Source organism: Hippocampus zosterae, chromosome 7, assembly GCF_025434085.1.
Source record: "Hippocampus zosterae strain Florida chromosome 7, ASM2543408v3, whole genome shotgun sequence".
In the NCBI taxonomy this organism is placed as follows: Eukaryota; Metazoa; Chordata; class Actinopteri; order Syngnathiformes; family Syngnathidae; genus Hippocampus; species Hippocampus zosterae.
This window is the reverse complement of record NC_067457.1, coordinates 21,845,835-21,872,474: the sequence shown is the minus strand read 5'-3', so window position 1 is coordinate 21,872,474 and position 26,640 is coordinate 21,845,835. Positions and strand designations below refer to the sequence as shown.

At 43.7% G+C, this 26,640-nt stretch overlaps 1 protein-coding gene across 2 annotated transcripts in view; it reads left to right on the top strand.

The window, feature by feature from the left end:
* The window catches only part of rbms3 (RNA binding motif, single stranded interacting protein), a 171,741-nt gene extending 146,268 nt beyond the window's left edge, over positions 1–25,473 (top strand). For both annotated transcript variants that reach the window (XM_052072594.1, XM_052072592.1), the window contains exons 10-14: positions 3,154–3,204; positions 12,260–12,370; positions 17,570–17,671; positions 20,017–20,141; positions 20,986–25,473. In XM_052072594.1, coding sequence (XP_051928554.1) covers positions 3,154–3,204; positions 12,260–12,370; positions 17,570–17,671; positions 20,017–20,141; positions 20,986–20,989 — 393 coding nt within the window. In that variant the 3' untranslated portion in view covers positions 20,990–25,473. The remainder of the gene's footprint in view (positions 1–3,153; positions 3,205–12,259; positions 12,371–17,569; positions 17,672–20,016; positions 20,142–20,985) is intronic.
* Positions 25,474–26,640: the final 1,167 nt, after the last annotated feature.

Here is a 26,640-nt window from a genome sequence, read left to right as displayed (position 1 = left end):
CGTGAGAAATGGCTGCATATGAAATTGACGGTGGGGGGGCTGTTATTTGTCTACGGAGAAAGAAATGGAATGGGGGGGACAGGTTGCAAAACAGCATGCGTTCTCTGATCATTTCCTTGCCTGCCCCAGCTGTGCACGATGACATCTGTTTCATAGGCGGAAAGCACAACAGGCATCTGAAGGGAAACAACCAAAAAAAAGGATGAAAATCAAGTACCGTGGACAAACAAACTCTCCTCCCATCTAGTTTTGTGACCTCACTTCAGTTGATACAGTGAAGGGAGTATTCATTTTGTAGCGCAGTTAAAATTGCTACCATATTCTTCATAGCTGTGTTGCGTGGCGGTAACGAAACAGAACAGATCAGGATTGTGAAAATTGCCCTGTGTAAGATGTCAGGCGTGTTAACGGTTTTCTGTCAGCCCGCATTTCACGCAGCGGCGTTAGCAAAATCTAAACATCAAGCGTCGTCGCTACTTTGTCCTCCTTACTCAAGACGCTATCGCTTAACATTAGTTATGCTTGGTATGCACAGACAGACAAGAACACTCCCACAGAGAGGAGGATGAAGGATAGGTGGAAGACCGGGAGCGACAGATGGAAACAAAGGAAAGGTGGGCCGGTAGTGGTGTCGGCGGCAATGGCGTCGGCTCAAGTGGTAGAAGTCGGCCGAGATTGTGTTGCTGAAGGTTGCGGCGCCCGACTTTGCGGCTCACTTGATTAAAACCCGTCAAGGGTCTGCGCGTGGAAGGGTGGGAAGGAGGGGAGAGGATAAAAGTGGGCCAGGGCGCGTCTGTAATCTGCCATTGGAAGGCTTCCCAAATTGATTTATCAAAAACAATGGCCGGGCTTTTGAGGAATATTAATCCTTGCAGCAGCTCCGCCACCTAGCCAGTAATTCTGCCCTTCAGCCAGTCACGGCGGGAAGGTGAGTCCTTCATCTTCTGAGAAACGAGACGGAAAGAAAAGACAAAGTCATTTCGAGCTGCCACATGCACCAGACAAAATGAATGTTTCTTGGCTTTGTCGTGATCATTTTCAAATGTCCGTAGACCTCTCTATCTATCTATCTATCTAGCTATCTAGCTATCTAGCTATCTATCTATCTATCTATCTAGCTAGCTAGCTAGCTATAGAGCTAGCTATAGAGCTATCCATCTAGCTAGCTATCTATTGTATCTCTGGCTAGCTATCGAACTAACTTTCTTACTAGCTAGCTAGCCAACTTTCTAGCTAGCTGTCCAGCTAGGTGGTGAGTTAGCATTCACATTGTTTGTTTAGATTGTTTCCCTACAAATGTGCTGCGTGCCCCCCATCTGTGACACACTGTATCACATCCATGTGATACAAGAGTTTATCTTTCCTTCCCTGTAAATCCAAGCACTGTATCAGCGACATGTTGCCACCGGCATTGTAATTTTAGTTTTCTCCATCAATCCTTTGAACAGCAAACAATACTGTATAATCTCCTCCTCACCCTGAAGCGCCTCAATTTCTGACACAAAATGTTGTTTTCCGACTTGGGTTTCCGACTTACTGCCACAGTCCTTGTAAGGGGCTATTACACAAACAGATTAATTGATAAACATTTTCATTCATATTTTGCTTTTGGTTGTACTTACTGTAAGTGGCGTGCATTCCCGGAAGGCGGCTTTATAAACGGGAGATTGCGTGCAAGCGCAAGATCTGATATTTCTTCTATCCATCCACTTGGTCTATCAAGACTGACTTTGGGCAAAAAGCGATGTACACCCTGGACTGGTTGTCAGTCAGTCACATTTTGACAAACACTGATTGACTGAAAATTTAGAGTACCAAAAAATATGATTCAAATGGGGAATCCTTTTTTTTCCCCATGTTTCTTTTTTAACTCTTTCAGTGACAGCAGTTACTACAGTGGACATTGTATCGTGTTTTCAAGTTACAGGGTGCATGAAAGGGTTAATGTCGCACTCACTGTAGCTGCAAGTCAGCGTCGAAATATTTTGGTTACTGTTGTACCATTTTCCTGTCTATGTATCTCTGTTTTTTTGTGACATTATCATCCTAAATATGCCAACATTTTCATTGCGGAATGAACTCAGTCCATCTTAGGCGAAGCCGGGGAGAGCAAACACTGCCTGTCTAAACAAATAGATTTGGCTTAATTTTGTTGAGCATCATGCTTGTTTAGATGCGCGTCCAAATCACGGGTTTGGTTTGACTCAGAGGATTTATTGCTCTTAGAGCAGATTATTCTTTGTTTGTCTTGGTTGAATCAAATCATTTTAGCAGGATCAGTGGCCAGTCTGTGTGTTTGTCTGCTCCAAGCTGTCTAATTCTCTCCAGCGCGTCGGGAAAAAAATTGCTTTGCTCTTCTATTCTTCCTAACTGTCAGAGCCCGTATATAATATTGGGGACAGTGCATGTTTGTGTTGCTTGGTATTCATTTGACTCTTTGGCCACAAAAGAAGAAAATCCTGTTTTCCATCCTCACCCTTGCCGACTGCTCTCCACCTCTGAGACGATGTGTTCCGTGACTTAATTATAAGAGAGAAAGGCTCTAATTAATGGAGTCTTTGAGCAAGTTGTACCGTTCATAATAATGAGGTCCATTTTTTCAAGACCTCTGGTAGTTTTTGCGAGTCGCTTAAACTTGGTGAATTTAAGCCATTTCATCCACGTTTAAATTCCACTCCCCAGAGGATTTGTGGATGTCAGTTTATGCGGAAAGTCAAAAAGGAAACGACGTATGTAATGGCATTGTGTCATTGTAAACCAGGGGTGTCAAACTCATTTTTGTTGAAGTTGCGTCTTCCATCGGAGGGCCGTTACGACAGTGAACCCGAATAAATGTTGAATCATTACGTCATATTATTAATTGTACACACACACACACACACACACACAAAGATGGCTCGCTATTTTTTAAATCAGTCAAGTATTTGGTCAGTTATTGTTCAAGTGAGTGTAAACCGGGTCACAAAGTTATTGCAAAACGTCACCGTCAAATATTGCATATGACAATTTGAGATTTTGGTACAGATTTAAGCAAGGGTCATGGAAGTTGATTTGCTTTTGCGGGACACATAAAATGAGGTGGCGGGCCGGATCTGGCCCCCGTGCCTTAACTTTGACACCTGTGTTCTAAACCCTGATATATTTTTCCTCCAGGTCCAGAGTACATCATGGATGCCTCATCAACAATACGTTATGCAACCTACAGTAAGTCTTCAACCATTCATTTTCATTCAACATGCCCCCATGAAAAGGCTGGATCGATTTCCAGTTTTTTGTGATGGTTTTGTAAATTTTGGCGGATCAGCTTTTGGGTTTTGTTCTCTAACACAGAAAACATGTCCTCGAATAGTCTTGGTCACGGTGAAGATAATAAGACATCAGTGATCAAGGCTTTTTGGGTTGAGCAATTTAATTGATCCTAGCGGCATAACTGTTCTTGTTTAGCTCCATAAAATGTTTTAAATCCTTCTGCCAGAGGCTTAGCTCGGGGCTTTTTGTGCCCCCTAAAGCACATCGAGTGCACTTTGTTCTCTCTCTTCTTTCAGTTCATTCATTGAATGGGAGTGGGAAATCAGTAATAGCGGCACGTTTGATTCCTTAATATCCTCTTAACTCCGTCACAGCAAATGATTACCATAATAGATGCCTTAGTTAAAGGCTGCTACAGCGCAACGTGGAGCAGTATCCAAGGAAACGGTCCTCTGAGGGGCTGGCCGATACTCAACTTCTACCTGAGTCACCCCTCTTTGGAGTTCCTCGGTTTTTAAGTACAGATGCAAACAATCACACTTCAGGGGGCGCCCACTGCCGCAATAAACTTTTAGCAGCGCGAACACGAACTGTCACGCGGCTCATATTCACTGCGGTCTTTTCTCAAGGCCGTGGTGCAGGATGGTTTGCAGTCAACATCTCTGAAGGCAAATTGGACAACGCATTTGTTGAGCTTTCAATCACACTCTTTTGGTATTTTTGTAGACGGGTGCCATAAAAAAAAAAAAAATGGACGATGGCGCCATTGATGAAATGTGTCGATAGAATTTAATGTTAGCAAAGAGTGAGAGAAAATGGACCGTCGGGTCCGGCACTAACTCCGTGAGTGCTTTCAAGCAGTCACGTGATGCTGCCCGCTGTGGTCATTTACCACTCAGACCGATCCTTCTCACTGCCATTCCCGCTGTGGGACAGAGAACATGTAATCTGGGCGCAGCGGGTCACCAAACAGGCCAACACACTCTCAGCAGCCGCTGCCCTCCAATCCACTCACGCCCTGCCTTCGATGCGCATGAACTCCTGACTTCTTTGTCTGAACTCACTCTGCCTCCGCTGCGTCTCGGTGTTTCGCATCATACTCCACTTTTTGGGGCAATTATTGTGGTCAGCGGAAAGCTATTGTTGCAAAAAGGGCTTGTTTTTCGAACAATGTGTTACCACTTACGTGACCCAAATCAAGGACAAACCTTAGGTGGGTCAAAATCACTTTAAGGTGCACTTGAGGCATCCCTATTTCACACCCAAATATCTGAACCTGATGTTCATTGTCTTAAGATGTGATGCTATTAGAAATTAAAATTTTTTTGCAAGGAAATAATGTACACGCGCGGCCCGGTAGTCCAGTGGTTAGCACGTCGGCTTCACAGTGCAGAGGTACCGGGTTCGATTCCAGCTCCGGCCTCCCTGTGTGGAGTTTGCATGTTCCCCCCGGGCCTGCGTGGGTTTTCTCCGGGTGCTCCGGTTTCCTCCCACATTCCAAAAACATGCGTGGCAGGCTGATTGAACACTCTAAATTGTCCCTAGGTGTGAGTGTGAGTGCGAATGGTGGTTCGTTTCTGTGTGCCCTGCGATTGGCTGGCAACCGATTCAGGGTGTCCCCCGCCTACTGCCCGAAGACAGCTGGGATAGGCTCCAGCACCCCCCGAGACCCTAGTGAGGATCAAGCGGCTCGGAAGATGAATGAATGTATGAATAATGTACATGCAAACAGAAAAATTAGCATGTTAGCATTTTTATGAGGACGTGGTAGACCCTGTTTCAGCGACATGATTCAGTTAGCAAGCGAACTGTGTTTTTGAATTTCGGAAATGTTTTATATCAATTGATATATCGCGATGAGTACGCATTTAAAGACCATGCGCGATTTAAAATGATCAACATTTTTCTGACATGTGACAGACCAAACCAGTCACTTAAGACTATTTAATGAATGTTGGTGCATTTTCAGCACTGTAAATTTGAATGAATGTCCTGGTTTTTATGAAAAGGTTGGAAACTAAAACTTTTTTTAAAAATCCAATTTGTCGATTACCCGACAAAATAATCGACCGATTAATCGATAACTAAAATAATAGTTGCAGTTGATGTATCTGCTAGTTTCAGACATTGTACATTTTAATCATATTGAATTCAATGAAATCTTAATGTAATCTTAATTCTTTCAATAAATCTTGTGTGTCCCACTAGAGACTCAAAAAGATGTCAAACATTCCACACAACCCAAGTAAATTCTCGGTCAGTGGTCCTCAACTGTCGTCACCCTGCGACCGGTATCTTCCTATTGTTGCGAAAGTAGCGACTCATGAAGACTCACTCAAGATGTTAAGAAGAATAACATTGTTTTTTGTGTTTAAAAGTAGCCTCTAAAAAATATGTGTGCAACATTTTAAAACGCTTTTTCAAATGAGTTTGACGTAACATCAAGACAGGGGTGGAACTGCACCGTCTTTGTTTACATCGTCGCTCGTGACTATAACAATTCCTGAAGCCTATCCGATATCCTTGGGTTTACGCACCAAACCGGCACGTCTCAGTGCTGTTCTGAAAAAAAAAAAATCAGAACACAAATGCATTTTTTTTACTACATAAAATAGGTCTTGCAACCCGACCCACCAGTTGAGAATCACTGTTAGCTAATACTTCCTTCTACTTGAACAAGCTTGTTTGCAAATCGTCTGTATGTGTCTCTCCAAATGCAATTGCAATGCAATGTGATTTCTTTGAAATTAGCAACGGATAATTAAAAAAAAAAAGCCTCTATCGATGACGTCGTTGTTTTTATTGTCGTGTTGCTGCCATACCGTTTGCGTGACTCCTAGCATGCCAATTATCCCCATCCAGCCTGTTTGACTGTCTTGTTGTCCATCTTCCAACAACATGTCACGAGACCTCTTGAAATTGTTGGCACGTTGCATCGGTGCATCTTCACAGTTTTGTGCCAGCCATGTGTCCGTATCTGTCCCCGTGGCCACTCCCCCATTGTGTTTCGCTGATTTAGCCGACACCAAAGCGGCTGCTCGGCTCCAACTCCGGCTATCACAAACCATCAGTGCATGATAGCTACCAAGCTGTCTCGCTTTATGGCCCGGGCTTACAGTATGCTTGCTCCCAGCCCCCCTGAACCGTGAAAGGCCCCCCTTACACACGCAGGCAGCTTGCCAGCATCTCATTGAATCACAGCAAATTAGCCAAACATTCAAGGACTCACGGGCCTCCTCAAAGAATTTCCTTCTTACTTGTGGCAGACGTGCAAACCGGTATTCTCCTCAGCTGCAATATTCAAAACCCTTCAATGCGCTTCCTATTCGGCTATTTCAAATTTCCAATGTTTTCCTTTAATCATTATGAATAAATACATAACTGAGGAAGGAAAGGTAATTCATTAATAACCTTGCTTATTAGCTGCTCCTGGAGTTGTATTGTTTTTTTTTTTCTTTTGTCACAAAGTAACACCACAAAATATCATTTTTTTTTCGGATTCTTTGTTTTGCACGACTACTGATCTTTTTTTTTGTTGTTGCTTTGATCCATGAAAGTACAGCAAAATCTCTCTTACATACAGATAGATAAGCAGTCACACACACTCAAATTCTCACGCTTCCAAAGAGCAAAGCGTAGCCGTAGCGCCAACCAAGCGCAGCATTGCTGTCTTTCCCCATGACTTAGCCAGACCCTCCCACCCCCACTTTTTTTTTAACCTCCTCCCCTTCACTAAAAGCGTTTGTGCTAAGAATGTGTATTTGCTGGAGTGCATCGGCCCTTACATGCCGTAGGTGAAATATTGAATTCTTCTCTGTTGCGCCTCAGCCAGTTCTCGGTGCCAGTTAGACGCTTGCTGGGGGGCCCTCTTAGAATTGGACCGTAACTATCTGCCTTAATCAGACAGCAGAGTGGCGAAGGGGGTGTTGGAATCGGTGCTTGACATTAAAAACGCACTGCGGATATAGAGGGAGGAACGTTGTCAGTCTCATGGATTTGACTACTGAGGCCGAATTTGAGACAGTTGACCTTTCTCCTCCTCCCCCGATCACTCTCTGCCTACCTCTGCCGTCTTTCACTCTGCTTCGTTGTCATCGTCATCGCTATTGCGAGTGTAGCTATTACCCCGCTGCAATCCAAACATCTTACATCATAACTGCGTGGTAAAAACCGGTCCGCTTCATTTTTCCTTCCTGTTCTGAAAACCGCATAAAATCAATTTTGTTTGTCGTTGTGCAACTTTAATGGCTTCCAGACGTGTTTTGGGGTTTGTTTGTTTGTTTTTTTTGCTAACAAAGCTGTGCTGGAGAGACGACAGTATGTCTCCTCTCTGGCCAGGGAACACCTCGGGATGCCCTGCAGATGTGCTGGAGCGAAGTGGCTGGGGAGTAAAAAGACCTCCCGCAAAGATGTGACAAATAGTGTTACATGCTTCAGCGAGCACCTTGATCCTGACAAACACACGCCGCTATGCGTCCATCCAAATCGAATGTTCTCCTCAGTAAGAGGGCTCTGATAATTACCTCATTACCTCGAGTACTTTGCTTAGATTAATGGAATGTATTCCAACGCAAACTATCGCAGCCAAGCGATTGCTTACAACTGTCATATGTCACCGTAATTGGACTCGTAGCCCAGCAAGTCGATTACATTCCAATTGACAATTTTGAGCAAGAGCGAAAACGCGGAATTGAAATTCAACCCCACGTCGTTCGTCAGAGATATTGCCCGTGACGGACGAACAAATGAATCGACGGGTGGTGATGGATCCATCGCATCCTTCGTTTTCATTTCATCTGTTGAGGGTAAAATACTTAGACGAGCGTCAAACATCCTCGGCGGACGAGCTAAATCCTTCGTCGGCGTGTTGCGTCGACGAAGCGAACCCATCCTCCACCGCGTCTTATTCGCGGTCATTATTCAATTGTGTTGATCAATTCTTCTGGGATTTTTGCCATTTTCCGACGTGGTTCGGTTCCGCTTTGCCAACACCGGTGCTATTTTGACGCCCAAAAGTCAAGAGACAAGCCGAACACTCGGGAAGTTGCTCATCGTTTATAAAGAATAGCAAAGAGATATTTTATAAAATATGATTAAACCCGCATTTCGAAATAATTGTTCATTGTGTACAGATTCATATTTTTTTATTTATTTACTTACTTTTATTTGTCAAAACAGTTCAAACTGAGCCCCTTTTTTAAAATTTTATATATATATATTTTTTAATCTGATAAAATAAGTAATGGAAAACTTTGTTAGGGCTAGTTAAATACATTTGTTTTTTCTTTTTGTTTTTTAATTAAGCTCAATCAAATAAGGGAAGGTCTTACGTAATGTCATGATTGACCAGATTGTCTTTTCGGACATATTTTTCATTCATTCATTCATCTAACGAACCGCTTGATGCTCACTAGGGTCGCGGATTATTTTACCGTATTTATTTTTTCATATTTTTTCCACCCAAAAAAAAAGCACAGTAATATCCTGATGAAGAGGAAATATAGACTGAGGTTTGAGAAATGTCATAACAGGCCAGGCGTTATTTATTGACCATATTTTCCAACGGACATTTTGGAATTCGATTTACGGTATGCTGCAGGCCACTTACTGAGCACTTGTGAACTATTTGATGTTTTTCTCGACTCACTCAGTCCAGGTATTTGGAAATAAGTTCAGTGTGTCTCCTACTACGTCGGTAGTCGCAGAACAGCCATAGTGCTATATTTGCTCCGAGGGGGATTCATGCTGCGGATTAGAGTGAAAAGCCCCCCCACACGCTGGCTCCTTTTTTGGGACTTACATGAATAGAAATGTGCCTCAGGGTGGATTCTCTGTCCGCAGTCAGCAGACAAAAGGTGGTTATGAGTGTGTGTGTGTGGTTTTTTTTTTTTTTTTACACAGCATGAATAAAACACACAGGATGTGGATGTACTCACACACGTGCGCAGATCATGTACACCAATACAAAATGCTCACACCTGCACTGTGGTCAGCGATGAAGCGCTCTCGCTAATTGTATCATAATGCGGCGGGTGCAAGTTTGTTCGGTGAATACGAACCTTTCGGGGAAGCAAATTCTTGCAAAGTATTTGCAAATCAAATCCTCCCTGCGGGTCAGTTTTTGATCTTATTACTGTCTGAATACTCGCGTCCAGCGTGAGATTCTCTTGTGTCTTCAGGCGGTTGAACTCGGAGGATGGGGGAGTGGCGGGGGGGGTGAGGAAATGATCACCAGGCAAGCACGATGCCAGTGAACATTTGAAGCGATGATAGAGTAGATACGCCCAAGGCGTCGTGTTGGATGTGTTCACCTGCGGCAAAGGAGCAGAAAGATCAAAATTATCGGAGATGTCGGAATGCTTACCTCCAGCATTTTAGATCAAATAGGATCAGGTACCAATGGAGAACAGGAGATATTTCCCTCTCGGCCACATTTTATACAGTTGTATTTCTATTTATATCTTACACCGCGTAAACTTTTGGAATGTTTTGCATACGTCGCTTTTATAGCACTGGTAGTATACATTTCGTTGAACTCCAGTTCAGATTGTTGACAGATTTAAAGGTCCCATGCCAGTAAATTTTTTTTTTTCTCTTAGATATCCTTTAATCGTGTTTGTCAGATACTGAGGGTTGGACATTCCATTTCGCCCAATCAGTTTTAGTTGCTCTTAAATGACAAGGGCTTCGGCTTTTGGCGCAGGCCACATTTAGTTCGGTCAAGAATAATTGTTGATTTAACTATGCAGGTTACTATCATGAGTGGTTTAGTAACAAGAAAAATGTTTGGAATATATCTCTTATTTATTTACCTTTGAGAATTTTAAATTTTGGTCGACATTTTAGAAAAGATGATGGAAGTTGACATATTTCATATGCGGGCCACATAAAATGACGTGGCGGGCCAGATCTGGCCCCCTGAGCCTTGAGTTTGACACCCGTGTCATAATTGAATCAGTCAGGCTAAACACCTGCTGTGTTTGTGACATTTATACGCTCTATCGAGCGTGCGGTGACCGAGTGCGCAAACCGTCTGATACTGATCAGCGATCCATCAGTCATTGAAGTCGCTTTTCGCTAGTAATTGGCGGCCATTAAAAAAAAAATAATAATAGACTGCTGGTTGTAACGTTTCTTATTTACTGTCCATTGTTTCCGATTGTGGTGTGTCTTTAATTTTCTTTTATAGTCTGTTGGCTGAGGGACATAAAACCACACGCACGCATGCACACGCACATTCGCGCGCGCAAGCTAACACCCCCGCCCGTCTCGCCCTCTCTTTCTCTCTCGCTCAGACACTCGTTCTCACAAACACGGAAAATCGAAATCACAAATCGGCTTAACTCTCCCCGACACGTCTGTGAATTAAGCCCTTCCGTTTGCTCTCCCCTTTTCCCATTATGAAGGCATTGTCAGCGGCTGAATCGGTTACAGGTGCTACTTCCTTTCCGTCCTCTCTCGCCTCTGCCTTCCTCTTCCTCTCACACCTTCCCTGCTGCTCTTCCATAACTTCTCTCTCTCTCTCTCTATTTTCTCTCACTCTACTTTCTTGTGCGTCTTGATATCCGGCCACTCACACTGTAATCATTGGTGTGCAAATCGAAACAAGTTTATTTATTTTTTTTGCACCATGAAAATATACAATTGTGACAGGCTTTGTCTGCTGACATTTTTTTTTAAATCACACACAAACACAAAGAGAAGGGAGACCCAAGCTGAGCTGTCAAAAATACCTTGAAGGGTTTATGTATGAGCATCAGCATTTGGGAAGTGGTGCTCTCGTTGACAGGGAAAGGAAGCGCAACGCTTTTCCCTTGTGCTCCTTGGCACTGTAAAAGCTTCCGGCATTCGCATCCAGCCATTAGGGAAAACCTGCCGAGCATTGCACCAAGGGGAATAGAACTGAGGACGGGGGAAAAAAAAAAAAAAGCTTCTTAGCAATCAATGAGCCACAGCAGCTAGTATTATTTATGCACCAGCAGCACATCCTGACCCTTTTGATGGAGAGAAGATGGCTGAGTGTATTGATTGCGAAAACAGTGCCAATCTTTGTGTTCTATTGGTAATTAATGACTTGTCTTTTTTTTTTAATCCCTGGCAGTATCAACGTTATACTGGATGACACCTGCCTTAGTCCCCCGCACCTTTTTTCCCTCCCCTCCATTTCTTATCTTCACTGCATTGCTTATCTCTTTTCCTAACACCATCTTGTTCCTCTGCTTTATAATTCCTTTCAGTTTCTCACATTTCTATCCCCTTTGCATGAACAACATCCTTTGTGACTCCGCTGCGACCTCGATGCTGTTAATCCGTAAATGGGCAAAACAACTGTGGGCTTAGAATACAGCCATGCGGGGAGCCAGAACGAGTTCTTCAGACTCCATTTCTGAGTCTCTGGGGTCTCAAAGTTAAAACGCTTACTTTTCCATTGAAAGATCGAAACCCGAACAACGAAACGATTAACATGCTACATGCACGTAACAAACACGACTGCACGAAGAGACACTGATCAGAGAGTACACAGCTGACAAGACACTGATCAGAGTCAACCATGTGATAAGACATTGATCAGAGAGGCAACCACGTGACGAGACACTGATCAGAGTCAAGCACCTGATGAGACGCAAGGGGAGGTGTTGGGTGTGGCATCTAGCCAATCAGCTGATGGGATAAATCCACTGGTACTGTTATTGGTCCATGTCGGAACCAATCATGCATACAGTCATGTACAAAACCTCTGAGTCATTCTGCATTTTTTTCTGAATATAGTACTTTGGGGGGGACAGCGATGTAGTGAAGCACAATATAGCGAGGGATCGCTGTATCTCGTTGTCTTTATAAGGAACAAAAAAAAAAAAAAACGATAACTGGAAACCCAGAGCAACCTCCTACAAAAGCCCCCAAACACTTTTTTTGGCATGTAGTAAACTGGCCAATGTTGAAGAACGAATTTAATGCGTATAAGTAGTTGGGCTGAACATTTTGTGCTTGGCTTTGTATATCGATCTAGGGTGCAGTGATCACGCCAGCCATGGACCACACTATGTCCATGCAGCCTGCCAGCATGATGGGTCCCCTCACCCAGCAGATGAACCATCTGTCCCTGGGCACCACCGGAAGTGTGAGTAACCCTTGCAATTGACCGGACAAAGCAAGTCTCTGAGGTCACTGATAGCATGAGCATGTCGGAGGGCTTCAAAAATAATTCTGCTTCATTGTAAACACTGTATACCATTGGTCAGTCTTGATTGATTTGGGGTTTGTGCATGGTAAAAAAAAAAAAACACACAAAAGCTCATACGATATCACCCCCATTGCTTTTCTCACTCGGGCATACGCGTGCTTGCACTCGCTGCCTTCAAATCAAGAACCACCTCCATTCCCGGATCTTTGGCGGCTTAAAGTTGTCACCAGTCTTCCCTTGCGTTAACCCTCACGCCCGACGGCGCAGCTTTTCTCTGCCTTCAGATTTTAGTCACAATGTGGGTGTGCGCATGGTTGAAACGGCGGTGCCGTACACCGACGCGTTTGCCGCTTGAGCCGTCGTGGACTGCGACGCCATGTTGGTCCTGTCATGAATGACCAAGCGTCGCATAATCTGCCCCAGATGTGCTAACAGCCAGGATTAGACATCCTGTAGGCTAATCTGTGATGATGGCTTATGATGTCGGATGATCTGTTTGAGTAGAACAAGAAAGTCGAGTAGAGGCGGTGTTTTTTTTTTTTTTAATTAGTTTAGGGTTTTTTTTGTGGGTTTTTTTTTTTGCTAGTTTCTTTGCTCCACCACTTTCTGCCTGCTTAGGTTTTATTGGGCCCACATGATGTGCACGTGTACCGGGGGTCGTTTTGAACACCCTCCTTCTGGTCACATGATTTACTAAAAAATAAAATAAAATGGTAAAACCTGAAGAACTAATTAAAATTACAAAATATAAACAGAAATTTAAGAACTAAAGTACAAAATAATGATGCATTTTTACTGTCAATTGGATATTATAATTTATATTTGTATATATGGGATCACATGATAAGCTGTAGTAACCGCTGTACCCGAAAGGGTTAAATGCAGAAATGAGATGCATGACAACCCAAATCTTCTGGCAGGTAAAATCTGGGGATCAACTAGAATCCCGGTTGCAACTTGAATGTTCCATTTTAAGGCAAGAACCGCGTGTGCAATTCTCTGGAAAGCACATGAAGTGGTGCAAACCAAACCAAGGTTTACCATTGAACTGCTGCCCTCGGTGTGGGAATGTAGCTTGACTGTGAAGGTCCTCAAAAAGCGGCGCCAGACCTCAAAAATACTCGCGGCCGCTCGCCAAACGCTACCCGCGTATGGTTGTGGCTTTCCTCCTCCCATCACGAAAAGAACGCGATGTTCCGAGTTTGGTGAGCGTCGCTTTCCGAGAAATCGCTTCTGATGACATTCATCTTGCACGTTTGGCCCGTTGTGACCGGCGAAGCAAGGAAAAACTTCACCTTGTACTTAGGACGTGTGACTCAGCGCTCGTGTATTGGTCACTGCTTTGGAATGTACCATATTTTCCAAACTAAAAAATGAACTGGATTATGAGACGCACCTTCAATGAATGGACTACTTTGTTATTTTTTTCATACATTGGGTGCACCGCATTATAAGACGCAATCTACAATGCATCCACTAGATGGAGCTATGCTCAAGAGAACAACAACAGAACGATCAGACGTCAGTAAAACGTATTTAATAAAGCAGCGACACTTAACCAACAGCAAGTTATAACGCTGACTCGTTAACGTTGAACTTTCTTGTGGGGTCGAAATATTACCGTAATGACCCTGCACAAGTCGCATCGGGTTTTAAGGCGCGCTGTGAGTTTTTAAGAAATTGGAAGGCTTTTAGGTGCATCTTTTAGTGCGGAAAATACGGTATTCAAAACAAGGCCATGGGCAAATGGGGGCGGGGAAAAAGGAAGAAATGCAATCGATTTAATAATTCAGGAAGGCTTGTATTGGAGTCGTGATTTCAGCATTATTCCAACCAACGCTGCATGTTATGTGAAAATAATCACCAAGCCACATCAATCAATTGCAGTGCTGGTTGTAACCCTGACATATCAAGCGAAAGACTACAAAACCGTAAATGGAACTATAAGCTTTATAATAGATTAAGACATTATCTGCTGTGCAAGATTCTTGATTTAATAAAGAGTGGATTTATTGTCAATTTGTTCACGCCAGTACACTCTTGGAAAAACATCCCCGCGTCATTTCGTCTGAGTTACTCTGCGACTTTCCGCCCTTAATGTGCGGCCATGCGGCTTTATTGCTTTTAAACAGTAAAAAGTGTATTCTTGCTTGAGTGTCTGTTATTGTTTCACAGCTCGCTAAATCTCATATCGATGCAAAACCGAGCTCCCCTGTGTCAGGTCGCGGGCGAGTCAAATTGGAGTCAAAAACGCCAAACCCGCGCCAGTTGTCGAAAGCACTTTGGTGTCGGTTGGTTATTAAGAAGTTGTGCTCGATAGCCTAAAACAGCGACTCAATTTTCGATGTTCATTCTGTTTCGGTTTTCCGCCCATGTTTGAGCGTCGGCGACGTTGTTTTGACATGACAAGAGGTGACCTTCCCTCCACGGTCGATCCTTTTTCATGTCAGCGGTATATACAAGCGAGGTTTCTGTTGTCATGGTGACAGTGGTAACTGACAGCTGCAGTGTCCCGAGGAGACAGATTTGTGTGAAGCACCTTCCGCTCGGTTCCATTCCTTTGACAGAGGAGACGAAGACCCTTCAGCCTTGCGAATGCGAATTTGTCGTTCGTCGACATGGGGCCCCGCAATTAGCGCCAAATTAAATTGAAGCCAACTCTAAGATTTCAAATAGGAAGTCTCCCTTTTGACAGGTACATTCAGATTTCGCTAATGATCACTTTCTTCCTCTCATTTGCTTTCACGCGGCCCTTCGCAAGCGAGTCGGCCGAATGGGTAAAAAGGGAGGCAGATCAATTGGTATGCATGATTCTGATTTGCCGAGGAGAAGGTCACTTGAACAATCTCATAGGTCCTTTCAGCCGCTAAGCGGGATGAGAGGGAAAGGGGAAGTGACAGGAAGGTGAGAGAGAAGAAGGCGGGCGTACCAGCGTGTCACCAAATCTGGGATATTTCACCTCAGCCCTTTTGTGAGCGTGACAGTCAGGAGGGTGAGATAACCTTCAAGTCACCGAGAGTCAATCTCGCATTACGACTTTCCATCTCGGGGCAACCTCCTGGCCGTGCGTACCGGAAACAGTGAGGAGAGGGTGGGTTTAATCACCCACGTCGATGGCCTTTAGCTGCTCTCATTAGCGGCGAGCGGGTAAACCGTGCCCGATTCATTAGCAATGGCGCTCGTAATGACACTACGCCGGGCCTGCAGCCAAATAATGCTATTACTACATTCTACAGTGGACTGCTGTCACTAACTTTTAATACAAGTAAGGGATGGAGTTGGGGGGCGGGGGGGGGGGGGGGGGGGGGGGGTGCAAAGAAGAACGGAATTACTTTTTTTGGCTGGAGGTGAAGTTGGAAACCTGGTGACTTGAATCTGATGCCACATCCGTTTGCAGTGTACTGCAACACGATCGTTCCAGCTTCCTTGAGACACACAAACATATCCACTATTTATTCAAGTAATGGGACGCATGCCTATTATACTGCAGCTACAGGAAATGGAAAATATGGAATTGGTCCCACTTGGCAGCTATAATGTAGAAAGGCTTCCTTTCTAGTGTCTCGCTCTTTTTTTTTTTTTTTGGACTTTTTTTTATGTTATTTTAATTAGTTTTTAGTAGCCGTTTAACTTTTTTTTATTTTACTGATTTTTTTTTCATTATTTTAGCATTTTTTTAGGTTTTGTTTGTTTTGGCTTGAGAAAGTATTCAAAAAATATTTTTTGTTTTTGTTTTTTTTTTGTTTTCCTAATTTAAAAAAAACTACAAAAAATTTTGCAACTTCATTTTTTATGAAATCATGACTTACCGTGTTGTTTGTACAATTTTGACTTGCATCCATTTTCTACTACGCATGTGTTTGAGCTGGACCCGATCCCAGCTGACTTTGAGCCACCCAAGACTGCTTGCCAACCAATCGCAGGGCATATTTCCAGTTACATTTCTACCTATGGACAATTGAGATTCTTCAATTGACCAGAGTACAACCCCCCCCCCCCCCCCCCCCCATCTACCCATCCCACTTCAACTCCTCAGTTTGTGGGTATAAAAGGTCCTGTCCAATACCGAGTCAATCAATGAGTCAATTGGGGTGGGGTTTGGGGTGTGTGTGTGTGGGGGGGGGGGGGGGGGGGGTTGTCCCATCCCATCCCCATAGTCCATATAATCAAGTACCTCAAGCTAACACTCCAGAGAAATAATTCTCTATGTGAAAGCATGCAGTCATTAAAAACAGTCTCTCTGGCACTCACAGACAAAAAAGAAACCGAAAAAGCCCCATGTTGCGTCCTCATTCATATTACATGTGAAAGCCCCCTAGCTTTCATGTAACCCAACCTGTGTCACATCTGTAAAACGTCCATCACGGCGCGAGCTAAGAGCCACTTAAAAAGGGGGGCACGGGAGAAGCAGGACGAAAGGAATATAGATGCCACAGGCAAGGGGCCTTCTCTTTCTTCTCCTTTCATTCCTTTTTTTTTTTCTCAGTTGTGGCCATGCACATTTGCCTGCCTGTGAAGTCCTGATGATACAGCGGGGCATTTCCTCCTCCTCGTCCTCCTCCTTTTTGCTAGTTTACCTCACATGCTCCTGTGTTTGGCTCTCATGTGAGAGTGCACCGATATTCCTCTGGCGCCCTCCAAAGGACATTGCGTGTATAGTTTCGCCCAATGCACAGTATGAAGAGTGACAATTGAAAATTCAAACTGGTTTTAAAATAATGACTGCATTCAACTATCTTGCACATTTTTTTCTTTAAACATTCAATGCAAATGTATTGAACTGATCTGGACTTAGCCAGCGAATTGTCTCAGGAGATGAAAAAAATAAAGGCTAGCAGACCATCACAGTGCAGCTTCGAGAGGTTCCCGTGACTATGTTCTGATGTCAGATGAACCAGTCTTGAATTGTATCGTGCCCCACGTATCGGAGATGCAAATCAAATTGTCTCAAAATTATCTTTACGTTCATCAAACTACAATTTAGTGCCTGCTATTTTGGTTCTACCTACATCAAGCTCCGAAGGACACCTCCGGGATAACAATAGCCTGAAGTTCTGTTGACTCCCGAGGGAACTTTCTCAAAAAAGATTCTTTGCGGGGACGTTCATGGATGTCATTTTTTTTTGTGTGTTTCAGTACATGACTGCCGCAGCCGCCGCCGCCGCAGCAGCAGCGCCTATGCAAGGGACCTACATTCCCCAGTACACTCCTGTGCCTCCAACAGCCGTCCCTGTCGAAGTAAGACTCCCCTGCACCTTGTGCTCACAATCAATAATCGGGAGACAGTTTACCAAAAGAAGACTTCATTACTCCTGACAGCCCAATCACTTATGTGCCAATAACATTCACCAGTTGTGAACCTCTTGTTCAACACAGAAACAGCCCCCCCCCCACACACACACACACACCCCTCCCCCTTTCACAGGGCACATTTTCACAGCATACTTTCAATTGCTCTTCTTTTTCACTGAAATGTGCTGGCCCCTTACCAATTAATACAAATAAAAAAGTACAGCGAGCTGAGTCAGAGGTTTTGCGAGCAACCCTTTTTCGCCGTAACTTTTAAAATTGTCCAGGATGTTATTCCCTTAGTCAGCAAAAAAAAATAATAAATACAATTTTACCTTACAAAACTGTTGCCAGGAATTTCGAATAATCCAGTAAACATTAATTTAGTTGGCATGCATTGCTCCATTGCACTTTTAGTGCAATTTCAGTTGTATGCTGTTTTTTGGCTGTTCATGCAGCCAACACCACGCGATAAAATAAACTCTACATCACTTTACCAGCCGTCCTCTTTCGCATGCAGTTGAACACCACTCTAAATACATCAGTTAGCATTCCTCTCGTTTGCATTTCTTCCTTTTCCCCGCCCCCCATTTGCCCACTTCCTTGTTTTGAATACCGTATTTTCCGCACTAAAAGGCGCACCTAAAAACCTCCCATTTTCTTAAAAGCTCACAGTGCACCTTAAAATCTGATGCCGCTTGTGTAGGGTCATTACGGTAATATTTTGAGCCCAAAATGGCTCCTTTCTCGAGACATGCCGACAATGCAGAGTTCAAACTTGCGATATAACTTGCTGTTGATTAGGTGAATAGCGTCGCTGCTTTATTAACTCATTCACTCTCAAAGACGTATTTAGATGTCTTTTCAGACGCCACACATTTAATCCCAACTCCTCATTTTATATTGACTGTACTTGAAAAGGGTCTGAAAGGGTCTGAAAATGCCATTTTCAAGTTTTAAAACAGGTGTCACTGACATCTGATCATTCTGTTGGCGTTTCCTTGAGCGTAGCTTCATCTAGTGGATGCATTCTAGATGGCATCTTATAATGTGGTGCGCCCAATGTATGAAAAAAATTAGGCCATTCATTGAAGCTGCGTCTCATAATCCAGTTCGCCTTTTAGTGTCAAAAATACGGTACCCAAATATGGCCACCATAATTCAGAGTATTTTTATGTTACATTGAAGTCACTTCTGGAGCATATGACAAATCAGGAAGGCGGAATGAGTGGCATTGCTGTCTGGCAACTGACAGTGCGGTCGTATTTAGATGGACTATCAGTCGTGTGTCAAATGACAGGAGCTCAAGTGAGATACAGTGCCCAGCCACTGCTGTCTTCCCTCCCTCACGCGTACACACACACACACACAGGCTTGCAGGATTGTCGGTAGCCGAAACACACACATCTATCAGCCGCATCGTTCTGGCTCGCCCCGCAAGCACAGACGATGCCACTTTCCCCCATGACAGACACATTAGTTTCTCTTCTCGTCTCTGAAAGGCACACGCAGGAGCGTGGACGGCGGCGGAGATATGTTAGTTGCAGCGTCGCCCGGGGCCCCTTGTTTACCGTTTCCATCTTGCTCGCCAGTGTCCTCTCAGTGCCGGCATTAGCAGCCGGGTGGATATCAATGCATCATGTGGTGTCTGGAGGGGCTGATATATAGACAGCGAGCAGTATCCTTGAGAGCTTGTTAACGGTGATTGACACCATGCTGGGCAAACGTGGTCCTGACATTCAGGGTTTTCGTGACCAATGAGGAATTAAGATTGGGTGGATTTCTGTCTGTTATTTAGATTGGCCTTCTTAAGAAGTACACGCACAACTCAGTCCTCGGTGAAGCGACGGCGCATCTGAGTTCCACATTTTTTTCAATTAGCCGCATTTTTGTAATCTGAATTTCCTCATTAGCGTCAACCCAATTTTTATGATAAAAAAATCATAATTTATTATATTATGACTATATAGCGTACATCTGTTTTTACGATATTTACATGTAAATCAATGAACAATATGACAAACGGCAGCACTCGAACCTTTTCTTCCCGTAAAGTAAGCATTTACCTTAAAAAAAAAAAGAACACCACACACAAAACTAAACAAAACACAAATTAGCTAAATTACGGATGTCCAGTTCAATTGTTTTTGTCATTTTTAGTGCTGTGAAACGTATTGTTTTGGTTTTAGTCCTGCTTGTAACACTTAGCCTTTTTGGTGGTGGGGATGCTAAATTTTCCTAAGCATTGCTCATGTATCCCAAGCTCCCTCTTCACCTCAACTGTGTGTTCTCAGGGAGTGGTGACGGATGCCTCCCCGCAGACAGTGGCTCCCTCATCACAGGAGGTGACTGGCCAGCAGCAACAGATTCAAGTCGACGGTGCCACCGACCACGTTTCTGCTTACTCGTACCAGTCCAAGTAAGTCTAACAACTAAGCTAGCTGTCAAGTTAAGCTAGCTCGAGGTGAGCTGGACAATTTAGTTTGTCAAATATGAAGTGAACTTCAAATCGAAATGTAATTGAGAAGCTAATACAGAAGATAACTCTACCATTAATATATATTTTTTAATCATTATTTAATCAAAGACATCTGTACATTGACTACATTTTAGTACTTTTTGGGTCATGACCATGTCCGCCATATTTGATGTGGCAGGGCCCTCATAAATTTCACTGAACTTCACAAAGAAATTCACAAAATTAATGAGTCTCATTCACCCATTTGCGTACACTCAGATTTTGGCAACAAATTGGTGCCAAAAACAATGTATGTATTTTTTATGTTATTTTTAAAATGATAATTATACATGTTTACTCCCACATTCGGTATTTATAATTAACAGTGTGACAGTCATATAAATATTAGTTTAAAAAAAAATTCATATATATTCGACCGATAATATACTCTTTTTGTTGTATGGTCAGTGAAAAACGAAATATCACTCCATCATGCCAGTATGTTTTGACTCCTGACTCGCTTGAACCAAATAATGACTCGACTTGCTTGAAATTTGGTGGCGACTCAACTTGCCGAATATTTTTCCCCCCAGTATGGTGGGACTTGCTTAAGGCTTGTGACTTGCATGTCTATGACTTACTGCCGCCTCTTCTAGCAGCAGTTAGAACTTTTCTGATGCTGTTCCAAGTGTCTCTTTTAGTTTCGGTCGCCCAGCCTGGTGTGCCATCTTTATTTTTGTGTACGTGTGGAATCTTTTGATTGCAACTATATCTCTTCTCTCCGTGTCTTCTCCTTTCCCATCAGATAGCAACGGCCTGAGAGAATGTTCCTGTGACAGCGTTGCCTTGAGACAAAAGGTGGCTGCACTGTGAATGTGAGAGGGGAATGTAGGGGAAGAGAAAAAAAAAAGCGATTGCTTCCAGATTGCCCAGGCACCAAAAAAAAAAAGACACTTTTTTTTTCATTTTCGACCTGGTCAACTAGGGGGGAAAAAAAACAAGGAAGCAATGGCTGCTGAGAAAAGGGGTGTGGGATATTACGGGGCACAGTGCAAAGAAATTAAATTGTTATGTGTGAAAACCTGCCCAAAGGGCCGGGCTGAAGCTAGGAAATTTTCTCAAAGAAAATCCTCAACCAATTAAACAAGACAAAAAAAAAAACAACCAAAAAATACAGAAAAACGACACAAAAAAAGGTTGAATGTGAAGGTGAACTTTATTTTGTAATTAGAAATGGGGAGTCATGTTTGAGATACACACAGAGATTGTCTTCCTCAGAAACTAAGCTAAAGGTTGTTTTCACTATTTTTTATGTTCTAGTGTTCAATTTTACTTTTCTAGATATATTTGAAAACAATTTTTTTTGGCGGGGGGGGGGGGTGGGGGGGGGGGATTCTTTCTTTCTTGAATCTTCATGGCCTTAATTTGAAGGGCACCAGAGACTTCGCAAGTTCAAGTCTGACGTCTGTTTGGCAGTTGGGGATGAGGGGGACAGAAGTCTAAGCGAATCAATATTTTGGACCACTTGGAAGGTTCAAGAAACTGGATAAGTCGATTAAAAAGGAAGAAGAATCTATCACATAAGCTGTACAGGTTTAATAGAAAAGAGTTTTTCTTTTTTTCCTTTTCTTCACAAGAAGAATGCTTTGATAACGATTATGTCAGATGTAACAAATGTGTTAAAAGAACTAAATGCCTGTTGCGGAAAAGACTTGAGCGCTGAAGAGATTTTTCACAATGAGGAAACAAAAAAAGAAAAATATAAGGAAATGTGCTGTGTCGTGGATGCAGCTTTTTTTTTTTTTAATGGTCATCATTCTTATTTTACGAAGCAATGTTGCCGTCAATGACATTACAGCTTTTTATCTGCCACATTTTACATTTTTTTATGAGCTTTAAAATGTTTTTAGCCCGCTTTGCTTGTCACACTGCAAATCTTCATGAAAACAAGAAAAAAAAATGTATAAAATGTACAAAAACACACACAAAAAAATAAACTGGCAGTGAAACAAAAACAGTAGATAGAGTATAGGAGCTTACGGTTGAGATCAATCAGTGCAAAAGCAATAGAGGAAATTGTTGACAATTTCTGTAGTCTTTCCTAGTTGTGGATCAAATGCAGCCCATGGACGGCCATTTTTATACCAAAGATGAAGAGGTTGTTGATTTTTTTTGTGTTTGTTTTCCCACGCCTCTTTTTTTTCTGTTGGTTGTTGTTGATGTTAATGATGTTGTCAATGTTGGTATTGCTGTTGTTGTTCTGGTTGTTCTTGATGTTGTTATTTTTTTGTTTGTTTTTTTTTTACCTTGACGGCCGCGCCGGTCCTTAAGGATCCTTCAAATCACATGCACACACACTCACACATGCGTCAAAAATGTATTTTGATGCATGACATGGCACCAATGGCAGTTTTTTTTTTTTCCATTTCAAATTTTTTGTAGAATCGTACAGGGAAATTCAAATAAACAGATTGGGGAATCTTGCTCGAATTCAACACGGCCGTTGGATATTAAATGACATTAACTTCATCAAAACAAAACAAATGAGGGTTCTTTACTGCATTCTTTAGAGCCAATACATCGTCACCATTACAAGAAACAATTCCAGAGGAAATTCAACTGGTCTTGAAGTTGTACAAGCAACCAGAGTCCAAACCGATTATAATGCATTTCAGCATTTGAGCTTTCGTTTTATCTTGCAAGACTTTTATTTGACTTTTAGGGCTTCACATTCCTGACCAGTGACAATCCTGCAAAGCACGGCGCATGGCGTAATTCTCTCTGGAGGCAGGTTAGATCTGATGTTGGTACTTTCTTAGATGAGCCCGGGCTGGCACACTCGGGAGGGAGGGCTGCGCAGCAGAGGGAGTGATCACATTCAACTTCAATCATGCCCAATCAAAGCGTCTCTTTTCAGTCGAGTGTAAATCTGCCAGCACGCCCAGAGTAGTGAAGTCCGGTCCGCAATCTGGCGTTACGCCGATACGATTATCAGCATCCGGCCAGCTGTCAATACCCTTCTTTGTTGGGTTGCACAAAAAAAACCTTTGCTCATCTCATTCGACCTTTCCATCCACAAGATTTCATCCTCGATAATTGTTTTCAAGCATTAACCCCCCCCCCCACCTCCTCCCCACAATGGTGCTAGAACTTTTGTCCCTCCCTGTTTCGCTGGCATCACCTCAGTGTCTTTCTCTCCCTTGTGCCCCCCCCCAAACCTTCATGCCCTCCATGATTTTTGTTTTCTTTATGTGGGAGTGCAGAAGCAGAACCGCAAACCAATTTCAGTCATGCTCTAAATGAGGCCTGACCAGTCCAATTTGTCTCCTTCTGAGACAATCGGATCCACTCCATTGTCGCTCAATATAACAATTCCTTCCAGAAAAAGAGGGGAAGCTTTTTTTGACTTGCTGATGATCGTAATCAAGCCCTGGCTGCCCGATGAACCGTTCGAATCTTAAATCCAGTGTTGTTGCATTTTATCGCATTTTCCATCCGTCCGTTTTCCAATCCGCTTATCCTCGCAAGGGTCGCGGGTGTGCTGCAGCCTGTCCCGGCTGTCATCGGGCAGTACTGGTTGCCAGCCAATCGCTGGGCAGGCATAGACGAACAACCATCCGCGCTCACACTCACACCAAGGGACAATTTTTTCTTACAATATGTCTGTTATTTATTACATATGAGAATTTTAAAGCTTGGTAGAGATTTTAGCAAGCATCATGTAAGGTGATTTGTTTTCACGGGCCACATAAAATGATGTGGCGGGCCAGATCTGGCCCCCCGGGCCTTGAGTTTGCTACCCGTGATTTAGAGTGTTCCACAAATCGCATTTCCCAGATTCTGATTAATGAATGATTCTATCTGCAAATCTTTATTGATTTCATTCATTCATTCATTCATCTTCCGAGCCGCTTGATCCTCACTAGGGTCGCGGGGGGTGCTGGAGCCTATCCCAGCTGTCTTCGGGCAGTAGGCGGGGGCCAGCCATTCGCAGGGCACACAGAAACGAACAACCATTCGCACTCACACTCACACCTAGGGACAATTTAGAGTATTCAATCAGCCTGCCACGCATGTTTTTGGAATGCGGGAGGAATCCGGAGCACCCGGAGAAAACCCACGTAGGCCCGGGGAGAACATGCAAACTCCACACAGGGAGGCCGGAGCTGGAATCGAACCCGGTACCTCTGCACTGTGAAGCCGACGTGCTAACCACTGGACTACCGGGCCGCAACTTTATTGATTTCTCAGTAGAATTCATTGAGAATAAAATGACCCATCGAGGACTGCAATCAGAATGGCGTTCAGTCAAAGTGAACATTTGAGATCACAATCGAATCGCAATTGTGACTTTCCAACACAACGTAGCTCGCTAGACTTGTAGTCTGGAAAAGGGATCTGCTCTCAGACCTGGATCTGACCCACTAGTCAGTTCCCGCACCACCCTCATGGAGTCAGTTTGAGCACAAGCATGCACATTAGCGGCCTCCGGGAGGTCGTCGGCAGTGCTCCTTCTATTCTATTGTTGTTGCCTTCCTGCTCTGCTAGCTTGTCTCCTGGTAGCTCCTTCCACGTGCTTGACACTGCCTGAAAAGACGTAGCCGACCTTTTGCCCCCTCCCGGGCACATCTGGTTGGGCCACAGGTGGGAAGAGTGCTACTTGAAGTCTCCTTTGCAACAGCGCTGAACTCCATTCGCAATTGTGCTGTTGCATTCTCACTGGATTGGCTCCAGCAAGTGTGGTTGATTCGGATTGGTCGTGTTTCGTTCTTTGCAATCGAACTGTACATTTAGTGCCTTTTAACAGATGTCATTCTACACGGCCTCTGTGTTGTGTAAAGCACATTAAGGGGCTTGGTTGAAAAGTGTAACGCCAAGTACGTAACATTAAAGCATCGATATCGGTGGCTGCCTTTACAGCAGCTCCGATATTTTTTGTTCTTCTACATTCTTGATCTGTTTGATTGATCGCAGCTCTCGTTTGACCCGTCGCTCGCCATCCATACCTGAGGTTTACCTCCTATGAAATTCTGGGCCGTGGTAGTACTACCACGGCCCCCACTTTTTATTCCTTTCCTGTGATTTCTTCGCCTCCCGTGTGCGCAAGGAGTTGTTTTCCTGAGCAATAGTGTTTCTCAACGCGGGTACGGCCGTGGCGCGGCTATAAAGTTCTCCTGACATTAATTATCCAAATAGGACTCGTAATACAAAATGTGCACATTGGCGAGTCTAGCGATTTCCCAGAAAATGGCCTGAGATTCAATCGTAATGGAATTATGAGAGAAGGAAGGGGGGGAAAAACACCTCAAATAGGAAGGCATGCATCATTTTTTTTTATGCTAATGGAGAATCAATGCGCAGAAAGAAGAGTGAGTTTGCTCCTGGTCCACATTTATTATAGTTCCCCACAGATCTGAAATATGACCGAGCTAAACAAACGCAAGTGGAGTTTTCCTTGATGGCGCGACTGCGGCATGCGTGTGCTCCGCTGCAAATTGTGTCTCATTTACATTAGTTTGCGGCATCATCATCATCATCATCATCATTCATGCAGAATTTGGAACCCTGTTCACATATCGGCAGCAGATCGGGTGGGTTGTCTTGAAAATGTGTACCGTGACTGCCCCCTTCAGGCGTAAACATTGAACTAGCTAGTGAATTGTTGCGTTTCTTCAGGTGTGTACGCGTCCCATTTTTTAGAATAGTTGTGCAAGTACATTCATGAAAGAGACGCGTGCCTCTGTGAAAAAAAAAAAATTGATCATCCGTCCATGACTCCTGACACAGTGGAGCATTTAATTTGGCGCCAACAAGCCTGTCGTGGAGGTTCGTTCCTTACAAGCGATGGAACGATTTTCAAAAAGAATCCAATTGCGATGTCTCTCCCCTGACTTAGGAAATATGACGGCATGAAGGTAACACGCAGCACCAGCATTATTGGTGACTGACTTATTGGGTGGGGGTGGGGGGGGTCAATGGTGCTCATCACACTTTTCCTTTTTTTTTTCCAAATTTGACTGATCTACGTGTGTGAATTTAGGCGGTTTGTTGACAATGACTTCCCTGCAGTAAATGACCCTCATTTGTTTCTCTTCAAGTCACATCAGGGCCTTTACTGTCTGTGCAAGGAACATACTGGAAGCATGTCGTCGCTGGAAAAATGCAGCTTCGGCACAGCTCGCGCTAACTGGATTTTCCGCCCATGTACATACCGAGATATTTGACCGGGATGGGAAATTTGAGAGGGTAAAAAAAAAAAAAATCGTATCTCCGTCCTGTCCTTCCCCCCTCCAGTTTTCAGGTGCCGTTTTATTCCCTTTTTTCAGTCTGTCGGTTTTTACTCCTCTTTCAGAAATCTCTTCAGCCATCCTGAACTGCGTTCAGTGTGTCCCACTCGATGCGCGCTCGCTATTCGTTCACTTCACTTTCACCATCGGGTGGAAGCGAGAGATGTGGTTCG